This window comes from Cannabis sativa, chromosome 6, assembly GCF_029168945.1.
Source record: "Cannabis sativa cultivar Pink pepper isolate KNU-18-1 chromosome 6, ASM2916894v1, whole genome shotgun sequence".
In the NCBI taxonomy this organism is placed as follows: Eukaryota; Viridiplantae; Streptophyta; class Magnoliopsida; order Rosales; family Cannabaceae; genus Cannabis; species Cannabis sativa.
The window spans coordinates 38,509,934-38,526,148 of record NC_083606.1 but is presented as its reverse complement, the minus strand read 5'-3'; the positions used below and the strand labels follow the sequence as shown (position 1 = coordinate 38,526,148).

General features: G+C 43.0%; 1 protein-coding gene across 1 annotated transcript; it reads left to right on the top strand.

Annotated features, from left to right (window-relative positions):
- The first annotated feature begins 15,309 nt into the window (after nucleotides 1-15,309).
- Nucleotides 15,310-15,858, top strand: LOC115695075 (uncharacterized). The gene has a single exon (XM_030622169.1). It carries the CDS (start codon nucleotides 15,310-15,312, stop codon nucleotides 15,856-15,858), a length of 549 nt encoding a protein of 182 aa, XP_030478029.1.
- The last annotated feature ends 357 nt before the right edge of the window (nucleotides 15,859-16,215 follow it).

Below are 16,215 nucleotides of genomic sequence, written 5' to 3'. Positions count from 1 at the left end.
CAGCACACACCCCAGACCCTGTCTAGATGCATCGCAATAAACTACAAATTTCTCGTTGTCTGAAGGCAAAGCTAGCACTGGAGCGGTAATAAATCTCTATTTCAGCTCCTGAAAACTAGCTTCGCACTTGTCTGACCAAACAAACCGCTGATTCTTCTTTGTAAGTTCGGTTAAGGGTGTTGAAATTTTAGAAAACCCTTCCACGAACCTACGATAATAACCAGCTAAGCCCAAGAAGCTTCTAATTTCTATCACTGTCTTCGGTCTTGGCCAATACCTGATGGATTCTATCTTCCCAGGATCCACCTTGATCCCATCTTTGCTAACGATGTGCCCTAAGAAGGACACCTGAGATAGCCAGAATTCACATTTCTTGACTTTGGCATAAACCTTGTGTTCCCGAAGCCGTTGCAATACCATTTGAAGATGTAACTCATGCTCCTCTTCTGACTGAGAGTACATAAGGATGTCGTCGATAAACACAATCACACAGATATCGAGGAAATCCTTGAATACTCTATTCATCAAATCCATGAATGCTGCAGGAGCATTGGTTAGTCCAAACGACATAACCAGGAATTCATAATGTCCATACCTAGCACGGAAAGCCGTCTTCGGAATATCCTCCTCTCAAATTTTCAACTGATGATAACCCGAGCGGAGATCAATCTTAGAAAAGACCGTCTCCCCTTGAAGTTGATCAAACAGATCATCGATTCTAGGTAATGGATATTTATTCTTCACTTTTAGCTTGTTCAATTCTCTGTAATCGATGCACATCCTCATAGTTCCATCTTTCTTCTTGACGAATAAAACCGGGGCTCCCCAGGGTGACACACTAGGCCGAATAAACCCGATGTCAAGCAACCTCTGGAGCTGAATGTTTAATTCCTTAAGTTCAGCTGGAGCCATTCTATACGGGGCTTTGGAAATCGGTTCCACCCCTGGTGCCAAATCTATTACGAAGTCAATCTCCCGCTGAGGCGGTAACCTTGGAAGTTCTTCGGGAAAAACATCTAGAAATTCCCGAACCACTCTGATATCTTCTGGCCGAATGGTTTCTGGCCGAGTGGTGTCCATTACCACGGCCAGAAACCCTAAGCATCCACCATGTAATAACTCCTTAGCTGACATGGTCGAAATCACTGGGATCCGAGATCCTCGAACCGAACCAACAAATACAAAAGGTTGTTCACTTTCCGGTTGGAAGATCACCATCTTCCTTTTGCAATCAATACTGGCTGAGTATTTCGATAGGAAATCCATTCCTAAAATAATATCGAACTCTACTAGGCTCATCTCTATCAAGTCAGCACTTAACTCTCTACCAGCTATTCTGATCGGCATAGACCTCTTTTGGAGATAACTAACTCTCCGCCAGGTAAAAGGGTTCCAAACCCTAATTCATATCTATCAAACGGTCTATCCAATTTACTAAAGACTCTGGCTGCCACATAAGAATGTGTGGCCCCAGAATCAAATAGCACTGAGTAATACGAGTTATTAACTGAAAGCTGACCTGTTACAACTGAAGGGCTGGCATCTGCATCAGCCTGAGTGATGGCGAACACCCTAGCTGGAGTGGGTCTCGCTGGAGCCCTCGGTGCCTCTGATCGGAGCAGGGGACAATCCCTCTTGAAGTGTCCGGGCATGCCACAGTGAAAGCATCCCTGACCTTTGCATTCACCCTGATGGTGCCTTTTCCAGCTGGGGCACTCAGGCTAAGAAAACCGGGTCTGTGCACCACTATGACGACTACCTCTACTCTGGTTCCCCCAGAACCTCTTATTCTGACTCGAGCCACCGGATGCAGTGGATGTTCTCCTCTTCTGGTCCATGGCCGAACCACTACTCCCCCTGCTAAAGCCTGATGCAGGCGGGGTAGGAGCCCCGCCACTCGCTGGAGTACTAGCTGACTCCGACATATATCCAACTGCGCCCTCAGCTCGCAGTGCCTTCTCCACCATCTCAGCATAGGTGGTCTTGTCATTAGTGGTGATCATCAAGTCGTGTTTAATCTTCATATTTAACCCGTCCAGATACTTCTCCTTTTTGCTGAAGTCGGTTGGCACTATTCCCGAGGCTAACCTTGCCAACCGATCGAACTGAGTAGTATACTCTATCACGCTCATATTCTCCCACTGGGTCAGGTGGGTGAACTCTTTCCTCTTGGCGCTTCTGACCGCCTCGTTATAATACTTGGCGTTGAAGAGTTCCTGGAACCTTTCCCAGGTCATGGTAGTGACGTCATTGATCTGAGACACCATGTCCCACCAGACCAGAGCGTCTTCTTGGAACTGGAAGGTGGCACACACCACCCTATCATTACTGGTGACACCCATAAAGTTCAGTATTCTGGTGATCACTGTTAGCGACTGTTCGGCCTTCATCACATCTGGACCTCCCAGAAAAACCGGAGGTGCTTCCTTCCGAAACCTTTCATACAAAGGTTCCATTCTATTTGCCGTTACTACCAATTCGGCCTGGGCAGCTGGGGCGGGTGCCACTGGAACTTCTGGCACAGGCACTGCAGGAGCCCCTACTGCCTTAATCTCTGAATCTCTAGGTCTTGCTCTTCAATTCTGGCTTGCATTTCAGCAAACCTAATTTCCCAATTCTGGGCTCCCTGATCGACTTGGGCAGCCTGTGGCGAGTTAACATCACCCCGACCACGAGCCCTGCCCCAGGGACCTTTACCTCGGCCCATAACACTTGGGGGGCAACTGAGCTCCTTGACCTTGATCTGACCCGACTGAGATGCCCTGACTCCTAATATTTCGTCTGGCGTCCATCTAGTCTGAACAGCCTCGAAACCCCGAGTTGGCACTTCAGGTCACGATCAACGAGAGCTTACTAATGCCGCTTAATTTGGAAATTAAAAACAAAGCATGCGCCTATCCTACTATCAGGCTACTAACATGCTTCCTATCAGGCTTTTCTTATTTTATAAAAATTAAATAAACTACTAAAGTAATAAAAGCTTACTGAACCGTAGAACGAGCTAACTGCTGATGATGATTGTACATGTCGTGACGATCGTTGGAAGACAACCTGACGGCTCTGATACCAAATTGTAACACCCTAACTAGCATAGGCGTATTACGTGATTTTTAAAAATACTGTCCAGCTCGTTGCTAATCAACGAGGTTTATGGAAAACGTGATTAATTAAAATTTTTGCTTTTTAATTAACTTATAAAATATTTATACAAAATACTAAGGATCCCGATTACAAAACTATTTACAAAAGTTTACTGTCTATATAAAATACTTGTCGCCTAGCGACTAATTACAAAAATAGCCTTGCTGTCCCGAGGATCGTACGCTCCAGGCCTAACCGCCCCGACATGTACAATCTTCATAGGCTCGTCCTCACGGTTCCACAACTTTGATCTTGCCCTTACCTACACATGAACATAGCACTGTGAGTCGACAGACTCAGTAAGAAAAGCATAATAATAATCATACATAAATCCCGGTCATGATCAAACGCCCATACCCCTGACCATAACCCTAACTGTCGTGTCCAACACAATACTGAGTCCTGAACGTTCATAGGGACGGTACATATGACAAGTAACAGCCTATACTCGATCGAACTGGTCATACTCCAGCTGCTAGTCATACTCTAGCCTGTACCGATGTTATACGTCAAATAGTACGGAACCACCAACCTAAGTATCAGCATATACTCGGCACACTGGTCATACTCCAGCTGCTAGTCATACTCTAGCCTGTGCCGATGTGATACAGTGTCAGCCTATACTCGGTCGAACTGGTCATACTCCAGCTGCTAGTCATACTCTAGCCTGTAACGATGTGACACAGTCGGATGGTTCGAAGCCAACATACATATCTAATGTAATCTAACAGGCTTCCTAACATGCACGCTAAACATGTAATTTATATATGCATACTGTTATACTAATCTTACCTCAATTCCGAATTCAGGTGTGCCGGTCAACTTGACTGGAACAAACAGCGCGGCGAATTACATGCTCCTAAACCATAACAATCACAACACTATGAGTGATATGCTAAATCACTTCCCGGGGACTTAAACTAGGAACTAAAAGTTTCCCTATCGATAAAAAGCATGGAAATACCCCAAATAACTTAAAAACGAGGAAATCTAGGGTTTCTGAAAATCACCGAACTGGCAGACCGGTTGTCTAACCGGAATTCCGGTTCTGGAAATTTTCAAAACCCATCCGGAATTCCGGATGCACAACCGGAATTCCGGTTCCTCGCAGGCAGAACTCAAAAATTCATAACTCTTTCAAATCAAATCCAAAACACACAAAACCTTCCAGACCTGTTCTAAACATCCCATAGGACATTTCTAAAGCAACAAAACCGAGCTTCAACCACAGAAACTCATTTCACCATTAAAGGTCAAAGATTGAGTTCTAAAACTCAAAACTTGACTAAGCAACATATCAAGCATTCAAATCAGCCCAAAATTACTTAAACATGCTCACTAAAACTGCAGAAAACAAACACAAGCTCATGCAACAATCACAGCCACCAATTTCTCAATTTTCACTTTGAAAACTAAAGCTTTTGCATAGAAAAACCATAACTTTAATTAACCTAACTATCATGCATCAAAAGCAGCTTAATTCAACTCAAATAAACATGTATAAATCTCTACAAACAACAACAAAATCACAACAACAACAACAACCTAAACTAAGCATGCATTACACCATTTTCATCAAAATTCAACAAACTTTAAGAAGAAATGATTAGAAGCTAACCTAGCTTGATTTGAACACCAAAAAGAGTTGAAATCACAAGGAAAAATCCAAAGTTCCTTGCTGCACAAACAGGCCGAAAGAGAGAGGAAAAGAGATAGAGCTTTTTGAGAAATTTCTAATTTTTTCCAAGTTTGAAAAGAAAATGAACTTTAATGCCACTTAACCCATTTTACTTCAGCCAAAAAAATAATAAAATAACATACTAAATTCATTTACTAAGTCCACTAAAGGACAAAATACCAATGGGCAAAATGACCATTTTTCCCCTTCACACTAAAATAGCATAAAAAACACTAAAGAGGTATTTTGGGAATTTCTAAATTCCTGGCCATTCCCGACATTCCCAATGTCTCAAAAACCGTCCCACACTACTAACATACTAAGTTGTGATTTTACTGAGCCAAACACTGAGTTCCATGTTACCGGGCACCGAAAATGCAAACTTATGAAAATCTTTTAATGACATAAAATGCATTTCAGAATTCAACAATAACAGTATAAATAATTATTTAAATAGCTATAAATAATTTTCATAATTAAACATGATTAACTGCTAATTTCGAAATTAAACTAAGCGGTCTTTACATGCTGCTAAGGTGTTGCAGAGCGAATTCTTTTGGCCAACACTTTTTAAAGATGCTAGTACTTTTGTGAAGGCATGTGATCGTTGTCAGCGTATAGGTAATATTTCAAGGAGGAATGAAATGCCTTTAACAGGAATTTTGGAATTGGAATTGTTTGATGTGTGGGGGATAGACGTCACGGGTCCGTCTCCTTCGTCTTTTAGCAATCTGTACATTTTATTGGCTGTGGATTATGTGTCAAAATGGGTTGAGGCTGCAGCAACACCACAAAATGACGGTAAAACAGTTCTCCGCTTCCTTCAAAAGAACATATTCACTAGGTTTGGTACTCCTCGAACAATCATAAGCGATGAAGGGAGTCACTTCTGTAACAAACAGTTTGAAGCACTCCTTTCGAGATATGGTGTCCGTCACAGAACTGCTCTACCATATCTGTAACACCCTAACTACCTTAGGCGTATTACGTGATTTTTTAAACGTACTGTGCAGCTCGTTGCTAATCAACGAGGTTTATGGAAAAACGTGATTAATTAAAATTTTGCTTTTTAATTAAACTTATAAAACAATATTACAAAAGACTCGGGATCCCGATTATAAAATTATTTACAAAAAGTTTTAACTGTTTAACTGTTACATAAAATAAAGGCCGTCTAACGACCAGTTACAAAAATCAGCCTTGCTGTCCCGAGGATCGTACGCTCCAGGCCTAACCGCCCCGACATGTACAATCTTCACAAGCTCGCTCACGGCCCATCAGCTTTAGCCTTGCCTTTACCTACACATAAACGTAAACTGTGAGTCGACAGACTCAGTAAGAAAAGCATAATAATACTCATACATAATTCTAACTGTCGTGTCCAACACGATACTGAGTCCCGCTACTGCCGTGTCCAACACGGTACTGAGCCACTACTGCCATGTCCAACATGGTACTGAGTTTTGACTGTTCACAGGGACGGTACTATTGACAAGTATCCTCCTGATCGGTCGAACCGGTCATACTCCGCCGCCGGTCATACTCCACTCGTACCGACGGGATAGGTTAATAGCACGGAACCACCAACCAAATGTCAGCCTGATCGGTCGAACCGGTCATACTCCGGCTGCTGGTCATACTCCAGCCTGTACCGACGTGACAGGGTTAGATGGTTCGAAGCCTATATACATAACTAATGTAATCTAACAGGCTTCCTACATGCACGCTAAACATGTAATCTACATATGCATACTGTTATACTAATCTTACCTGGATTCCGAATTCAGGTGTGCCGGTCAACCTGACTGGAACTGTAGCTGAGTGGCGGATTACTGGCTCCTAAACCATAAAAATCACAATGCTATAAGTGACACTCTAAATCACTTCCCGGGGACTTAAACTAGGAACTAAAAGTTTCCCTATCGATAAAAAGCATGGCAATACCCCTAAAAACATAAAAACGAGGAAAAACACGGGTTCTGAAAATTCCCCAACCGGTAGACCGGTTGCCCAACCGGAATTCCGGTTCTGGGAAATTCAGGATCCCCATCCGGAATTCCGGTTGCACAACCAGAATTCCGGTTCCTCGCAGGAATTTTTCAAAAATTCCTAACTCAACCAAATCAAACCCAATTTATTCCAAACCTTCCAGACCTGCTCTAAATACCCCAAAGAACAAATCCAAGGCATTAAACTAACCCAGAATTCACAGATACACAAATTGCCATTAAAGCTCAAGCTTTGAGTTCTAAACTCAAACTTGAGCAATTCCCACAAACATGCATTCAAACAAGCTAGAATCTACTAAAACAAGCATAAATAAGCCTCTGCAAACAATAGAAAACAACCACCACAAACACAGCAACCAATTTCTCCATTTCTTCAAAATCACATTTTTAAGCTTAAAAATTCCAAACCTTGAACAACACAACTAGCATGCATTAAAACCTAGATAATCCATTCATTTTAAACCTAATTAAGCTTCTGTAAACAACAATTAAACACAGCAACAACATACTCAAATAATCATGCATTTACTCAACTTTTTTCATCAAAAACTCAAGAAATTAAAGAAGGAAGAAGATGAGCTAACCTAGCTTGCAAAGGACCTTAAGAGGAGATGAATTATCAAGAAAAAATTAAAGGAGAAAACAGCTCCTTGCTGCCCAAAGCTTCAGCCGAAAATAGAGGGGAAAGAAAGAGAGAGAGTTTTCTTTTTCAAAGTTTTTTCTAATTTTTGCTAAGTGTAGAATTTTGTGAAAAAGGAATATAAATCACATAACATATATTAAATCCATTTCAGCCAAATAACAATTAAATAAATATTTATTTTCAAATAAACAAGTCACTAAAAGACAAAACACTAATGGGGCAAAAAGACCATTTTGCCCCTCCACCATAAAATCACATAAATCATACTAAAGGGGTATTTTTGGGAAATTCTAAATTCCCGGCCAATCCCGACATTCCCAATGTCTAAAACCCGTCCCCAAACTACTAACATACTAAGTTGTGATTTCTACTGAGCCAAACGCCGAGTTCCAAAATACCGGGCACCGGAAATGCAAAATATGAAAACTACTGAATAACATAACCATGCATTTCTGAATTCCATAAATAACAGTAATAAATTATTTAAATAACTATAAATAATTCCATAATTAATCATAAACAACTGCTAATTTCCAAATTAACTAAGCGGGCTTTACAACTATCCCCCCCTTAAAAGGATTTCGTCCCCGAAATCTAACCTGAATAACTCTGTATAATGAGCTCTCATATCTGACTCTAGCTCCGAGGTGGCTTCTTCCACCTTACTGTTTCTCCAGAGAACCTTGACCAATGCTATGGTCTTATTCCGAAGGACTTTATCCTTTCTATCCAGGATCTGCACTGGCTGTTCCTCATAAGTCATGTCTGGCTGTAGCTGAAGACTCTCATAACTGAGTATATGAGAGGGGTCTGAAATGTATTTTCTCAACATTGAGACATGGAATACGTTGTGAACTGCTGATAAGGCTGGAGGCAATGCTAACCGATATGCCACTTGACCTATCTTCTCTAGAATTTCGAAAGGTCCTGTAAATCTAGGGCATAACTTGCCTCTTTTCCCGAAACATTTAATCCCCTTCATCGGAGATACCCGTAAAAACACATGTTCCCCTACTTGGAACTCAACATCTCTGCGTTTCGGATCTGCGTAACTCTTCTGTCTGCTCTGTGAGGCAAGCATTCTAGCTTTTATCTTCTCTATCGCCTCATTGGTCCGCTGAACTGACTCTGGACCTAGGTATTTCCTCTTCCCTGTCTCATCCCAGTGGATAGGGGATCTACACTTCCTACCGTACAACAGTTCATAGGGAGCCATCCCTATCGTACTCTGGTAACTGTTGTTGTAAGAAAATTCTATCAATGGTAGATACTTATTCCATGAGCCTTCAATGTCCATAACACAGGCTCTCAACATATCCTCCAATATCTGAATTGTCCTTTCGGACTGACCATCTGTCTGAGGATGGAATGCTGTACTGAATTTCAACTTTGTACCCATTGCCCGTTGCAAACTTTGCCAAAATTTGGAGGTGAACTTCGGGTCCCTGTCCGAAACTATAGACTTCGGTACCCCGTGAAGTCTCACTATCTCTCTGACGTACAGTTCTGCCAACTGATCCACTGAAAATGTTGTTCTAACCGGCAGAAAATGAGCAGATTTCGTAAATCGATCCACCACTACCCAGATGGAATCAAATAAACCCGTGCTCCTAGGTAACCCGACCACAAAATCAATCGTAATGTCTTCCCATTTCCATTCTGGTAGGGTTAGAGGCTGCAACAACCCTGCCGGTCTCTGATGTTCAGCCTTAATCTGTTGACAAGTGAGGCATCTCGATACGAATTCTACCAAATTCTTCTTCATACCGCTCCACCAGAAGTACGGTTTCAAATCTTGGTACATCTTAGTGGTGCCGGGATGCAGAGAATACGGGGTAGAATGAGCCTCCTCAAAGATCTCATTTCTAAGTTCCACACTGTTCGGAACACAAACTCTGGCTTTATACAAAAGCATCCCATTGTCTGACACTGAAAAGTCCTTGGCTTGACCAGCCAACACCTCATCTCGGATCTTCACTAACTCCGGATCTGTCATCTGAGCGACTTTTATTCTTTCCAACAGATCAGATTGCAGCGTCAAGTTGTGAAGCTGACCTACCACAAACTCAATGCTGGATCTAACCATATCTTCTGCTAGCTGAGGTGAGATCTGAACCATACTAGCTACTTGCCCGGGACCCTTTCTGCTCAGGGCATCTGCCACTACATTGGCCTTTCCGGGATGATAGAGGATCTCACAATCGTAATCCCTCACTAATTCCAACCAACGTCTTTGTCTCATGTTCAAATCTTTCTGAGTAAAGAAATACTTGAGACTTTTATGGTCGGTATAGATCTCACACTTCTCTCCATAAAGGTAATGCCGCCAAATCTTCAGTGCAAAAACCACTGCGGCCAATTCTAAATCATGAGTCGGGTATCGCTGTTCATAATCCTTTAACTGACGGGAGGCATAAGCGATAACCCGGTCGGCTTGCATCAATACACACCCCAAACCCTGTTTGGATGCATCACAGTAGACTACGAACTTCTCCTTGTCCGAAGGCAAAGCTAGCACTGGAGCGGTAATCAACCTTTGTTTTAGCTCCTGAAAGCTAGCTTCGCACTTATCTGACCAAATAAATCTCTGATTCTTCTTTGTAAGTTCGGTTAGGGGCATTGAAATTTTAGAGAACCCTTCGACGAACCTACGGTAGTACCTAGCTAAACCCAAGAAGCTTTTGATCTCTGTCACTGTCTTCGGTCTCGGCCAATTCCTGACGGATTCAATCTTCCCGGGATCCACCTTGATCCCATCTTTACTCACAATGTGCCCTAGGAAGGACACCTAAGACAACCAGAACTCACATTTCTTGAACTTGGCGTAAAGCTTATGTTCTCGAAGTCGTTGCAGTACCATCTGAAGATGTAACTCATGCTCCTCTTCTGATTGAGAGTACACGAGGATGTCGTCGATAAACACAATCACACAGATATCGAGGAAATCCTTGAATACTCTATTCATCAGGTCCATGAATGTTGCAGGAGCATTGGTTAGTCCGAATGACATAACCAGAAATTCGTAATGTCCATATCTAGTGCGGAAAGCCGTCTTTGGAATGTCCTCCTCTCGGATTCTCAACAGATGATAACCCAAACGGAGATCAATCTTAGAAAAGACCGTCTTCCCTTGAAGCTGATCGAATAAATCATCGATCCTAGGTAATGGATATTTATTCTTCACCGTCAGCTTGTTCAACTCCCTGTAGTCGATGCACATCCTCATAGATCCATCCTTCTTCTTAACGAATAAAACCGGGGCTCCCCAGGGTGACACACTGGGCCGAATGAACCCTATGTCAAGCAACCCTTAGAGCTGAATCTTTAATTCCTCAAGTTCAGCTGGAGCCATCCTATACGGGGCTTTGGAAACCGGTTCCACCCCTGGTGCCAAGTCAATCACGAAATCAATCTCCCGCTGAGGTGGTAACCCTGGAAGTTCTTCGGGAAAAACATCCAAAAATTCCCGAACCACCCTGATGTCTTCTGGCCGAATGGTATCTGGCCGAGTGGTGTCCTTCACCACGGCCAGAAACCCTGAGCAACTGCCGTGTAACAATTCTCTCGCTGACATAGCCGAGATCACCGAGATCCGAGATCCCTGAATTGAACCAACAAATACAAATGGTTCTTCACTTCCCGGTTCGAAGACCACCATCTTCCTTTTACAGTCAATGCTCGCCGAATATTTAGATAGGAAATCCATTCCTAAAATAATATCGAATTCGACTAAACTCATCTCTATCAGATCAGCACTTAACTCTCTACCATCTATCCTGATCGGCATAGACCTAATCCACCTATTGGAGATAACCAATTCTCCGCCAGGTAACAGGGTTCCAAACCCTGATTCATATCTATCATAGGGTCTACCCAATTTACTAAAGACTCTGGCCGCCACATAAGAATGTGTAGCCCCAGAATCAAACATCACTGAATATAGCGAGTTGTTAATAGAAAGCTGACCTGTGACAACTGATGGGCTGGCATCTGCATCAGCCTGCGTGATAGCAAATACCCTGGCTGGAGTGGGTATCGCTGGAGCTCTCGGTGCCTTTGGTCGGAGCTGGGGACAATCCCTCTTGAAGTGTCCGGGCATGCCACAATGAAAGCATCCCTGGCCTTTGCACTCGCCCCGATGGTGCCTCTTGCAGCTAGGGCACTCGGGATAGGAGAATCGGGTCTCAGTACCACCAGGACGACTCCCTCTGCTCTGTTTCCCCCGGAACCTCTTGTTCTGACTCGAGCCACCGGAAGCAGTGGGTGCTCTCTTACTCTGATCAATGGCCGAACCACTACTCCCCCTGCTATAGCCTGATGCAGGAGGGGTAGGAGCTCCGCCACTCACCGGAGTACTGGCTGATTCTGACATACACCCAACTGCGCCCTCAGCTCGCAGTGCCTTCTCCACCATCTGAGCATAGGTGGTGCTGTCGTCGGTGGTGATCATCAAGTCATGCCTGATCCTGGCATTTAACCCATCCAAATACTTCTCCTTCTTGCTTAAGTCGGTCGGCACAATTCCCGAGGCTAACCTCGCCAACCGATCAAACTGAGTAGTATACTCAGTGACGTTCATGTTCTCACGCTGGGTCAGGTGAGCGAACTCTTTCCTCTTGGCGCTTCTGACCGCCTCATTGTAATACTTTGCGTTGAAGAGTTCCTGGAACGTTTCCCAGGTCATGGTGGTGACGTCATGGATCTGAGACACCATGTCCCACCAGACCAAAGCGTCCTCCTGGAACTGAAATGTGGCGCACACCACTCTATCGTTACCGGTGACACCCATGAAATTCAGAATCTTGGTGATCACCGTCAGCCATTGCTCGGCTTTCATTACGTCCGGACCTCCCAGGAAAACCGGAGGTGCTTGCTTTCGGAACCGCTCATACAGAGGTTCCAATCTATAGGCCGCCACCACTATCTCGGCCTGAGCAGCAGGGGCAGGTGCCACTGGAACTACGGGCACAGGAACTGCAGGGGCACCCTGCTGTCTCAACCTCTGAATCTCGAGGTCTTGTTCTTCGATCCGGGCTTGCATTTCCGCAAACCGCAACTCCCAGTTCTGGGCTCCCTGATCGGCTGGGGGAGCCTGGGCAGCCTGTGGCGGGTTCTCATCACCCCGAGCACGAGCCCTACCTCGGGGACCTCTACCTCGGCCCCTAGCAGGTGGGGGAAACTGAGCTCCCCGTCCTTGGTTCGACCCTACGGAGTTGCCCTGACTCCTGGTAGTCTGCCTGGCGTCCATCTAGTTAGAACCGCCTGCGAAACCAAGAGTTGGCATATCAGGTCGTATTCAAGGAGAGCTTACTAATGCCGCTTAATTTGGAAATTAAAAACGAAACATGCGCCTATTCTACTATCAGGCTACTAACATGCTTCCTAACAGGCTTTTCTTTTTCATAACTGAATAAAATAAAATACTAAAGCAATAAAGGCTTACTGAACTGTGAAATGAGCTAACTGCTGATGATGATTGTACATGTCGTGACGATCTTCGGAAGACAACCTGGCGGCTCTGATACCAAATTGTAACACCCTAACTACCTTAGGCGTATTACGTGATTTTTTAAACGTACTGTGCAGCTCGTTGCTAATCAACGAGGTTTATGGAAAAACGTGATTAATTAAAATTTTGCTTTTTAATTAAACTTATAAAACAATATTACAAAAGACTCGGGATCCCGATTATAAAATTATTTACAAAAAGTTTTAATCGTTTAAGCTCGTTACATAAAATAAAGGCCGTCTAACGACCAAGTTAAAAAAATCGAGCCTTGTCGTCCCGAGGATCGTACGCTCCAGGCCTAACCGCCCCGACATGTACAATCTTCACAAGCTCGCTCACGGCCCATCAGCTTTAGCCTTGCCTTTACCTACACATAAACGTAAACTGTGAGTCGACAGACTCAGTAAGAAAAGCATAATAATACTCATACATAATTCTAACTCGCCGTGTCCAACACGATACCGAGTCCCGCCATCGCCGTGTCCAACACGGCATGCGAGCCACTACCGCCATGTCCAACATGGTACTGAGTTTTGAACGTTCACAGGGACGGTACTATTGACAAGTATCCTCCTGATCTGTCGAACCGGTCATACTCCGCCGCCGGTCATACTCCACTGTACCGACGGGATAGGTCAATAGCACGGAACCACCAACCAAATGTTAGCTCGATCGGCCGAACCGGCCATACTCCGCCGTCGGTCATACTCCGGCCGTACCGACGTGACAGGGTTGGATGGTTCGAAGCCTATATACATAACTAATGTAATCTAACAGGCTTCCTACATGCACGCTAAACATGTAATCTACATATGCATACTGTTATACTAATCTTACCTGGATTCCGAATTCAGGTGTGCCGGTCAACCTGACTGGAACTGTAGCTGAGTGGCGGATTACTGGCTCCTAAACCATAAAAATCACAACGCTATAAGTGACACGCTAAATCACTTCCCGGGGACTTAAACTAGGAACTAAAAGTTTCCCTATCGATAAAAAGCATGGCAATACCCCTAAAAACATAAAAACGAGGAAAAACACGGGTTCTGAAAATTCCCCAACCGGTAGACCGGTTGCCCAACCGGAATTCCGGTTCTGGGAAATTCAGGACCCCCATCCGGAATTCCGGTTGCACAACCGGAATTCCGGTTCCTCGCAGGAATTTTTCAAAAATTCCTAACTCAACCAAATCAAACCCAATTTATTCCAAACCTTCCAGACCTGCTCTAAATACCGCAAAGAACAAATCCAAGGCATCAAACTAACCCAGAATTCACAGATACACAAATTGCCATTAAAGCTCAAGCTTTGAGTTCTAAACTCAAACTTGAGCAATTCCCACAAACATGCATTCAAACAAGCTAGAATCTACTAAAACAAGCATAAATAAGCCTCTGCAAACAATAGAAAACAACCACCACAAACACAGCAACCGATTTCTCCATTTCTTCAAAATCACATTTTTAAGCTTAAAAATTCCAAACCTTGAACAACACAACTAGCATGCATTAAAACCTAGATAATCCATTCATTTTAAACCTAATTAAGCTTCTGTAAACAACAATTAAACACAGCAACAACATACTCAAATAATCATGCATTTACTCAACTTTTTTCATCAAAAACTCAAGAAATTAAAGAAGGAAGAAGATGAGCTAACCTAGCTTGCAAAGGACCTTAAGAGGAGATGAATTATCAAGCAAAAATCAAAGGAGAAAACAGCTCCTTGCTGCCCAAAGCTTCAGCCGAAAATAGAGGGGAAAGAAAGAGAGAGAGTTTTCTTTTTCAAAGTTTTTTCTAATTTTTGCTAAGTGTAGAATTTTGTGAAAAAGGAATATAAATCACATAACATATATTAAATCCATTTCAGCCAAATAACAATTAAATAAATATTTATTTTCAAATAAACAAGTCACTAAAAGACAAAACACTAATGGGGCAAAAAGACCATTTTGCCCCTCCACCATAAAATCACATAAATCATACTAAAGGGGTATTTTTGGGAAATTCTAAATTCCCGGCCAATCCCGACATTCCCAATGTCTAAAACCCGTCCCCAAACTACTAACATACTAAGTTGTGATTTCTACTGAGCCAAACACCGAGTTCCAAAATACCGGGCACCGGAAATGCAAAATATGAAAACTACTGAATAACATAACCATGCATTTCTGAATTCCATAAATAACAGTAATAAATTATTTAAATAACTATAAATAATTCCATAATTAATCATAAACAACTGCTAATTTCCAAATCAACTAAGCGGGCTTTACAATATCATCCCCAAAGTAATGGCCAAGCTGAAATTTCTAACCGGGAGATAAAGATGATTCTGGAGAAAACAGTGCAGAGATCAAGAAAAGACTGGTCAAGAAGGTTAGATGATGCATTGTGGGCATATAGAACAGCATTCAAGACACCGATCGGGATGTCACCATATCGGTTAGTGTTTGGAAAAGCTTGTCATCTACCGGTGCAATTAGAGCACAAGGCTTATTGGGCTATGAAGACTCTCAACATGGATTTGAAGGCTCCAGGAGAGAAAAGATTACTGCAATTGGACGAATTGGAGGAGTTTTGGAATGAAGCTTACGAGAATGCCAAGATTTACAAGGAGAGAACGAAAAAGTGGCATGACCGAAGCTTAGGCAAGAAGGAGTTTCAACCTGGACAACAAGTTTTACTTTTTAATTCAAGGTTGAAATTATTTCCTGGTAAGCTTAAGTCAAGGTGGTCAGGGCCATTTACAGTGGTCAAAGTGTTTCCTAATGGAGCGGTGGATCTGAAAGGTGAAAGCCTCGAGACTTTCAAAGTCAAAGGGCTGCGGTTAAAGCTCTACTGGGAGGTCAATTTGACCAAGCCAAGTCCACCATGATTCTGGTGCCCCTATGAAGATCTCGGTCAACGTCTAGCTGAGCGACGATAAAGACAGCGCTATTGGGAGACAACCCAATCTTTTATTTAATTTTAATTTTACTTTATTTTTCTTTTGAATTTTTAGAAGACAATTACAAGTGCTTTGTATCATTTTAATTTGTTTCATTGCATTTAGGTTAGATTTGCGTTTCTTTAGTTGTAAAGTAAAACCGTGAAAATCATGAAAAAAAAAAGAAAAAAAAGAAGTATAGAAAAAAAAGGGCCATTGCTACAGTAGTCGCGACGGGAGTGATTCCAGTCGCGACTTGGCCTCCTACGAAAAAAAATGGCAAACTACAGTAGTCGTGACTGGGGC

Bases quoted from the DNA above. Each gene is read 5' to 3' on its own strand.
- LOC115695075 (XM_030622169.1), top strand. From the start codon at position 15,310: ATGATTCTGGAGAAAACAGTGCAGAGATCAAGAAAAGACTGGTCAAGA.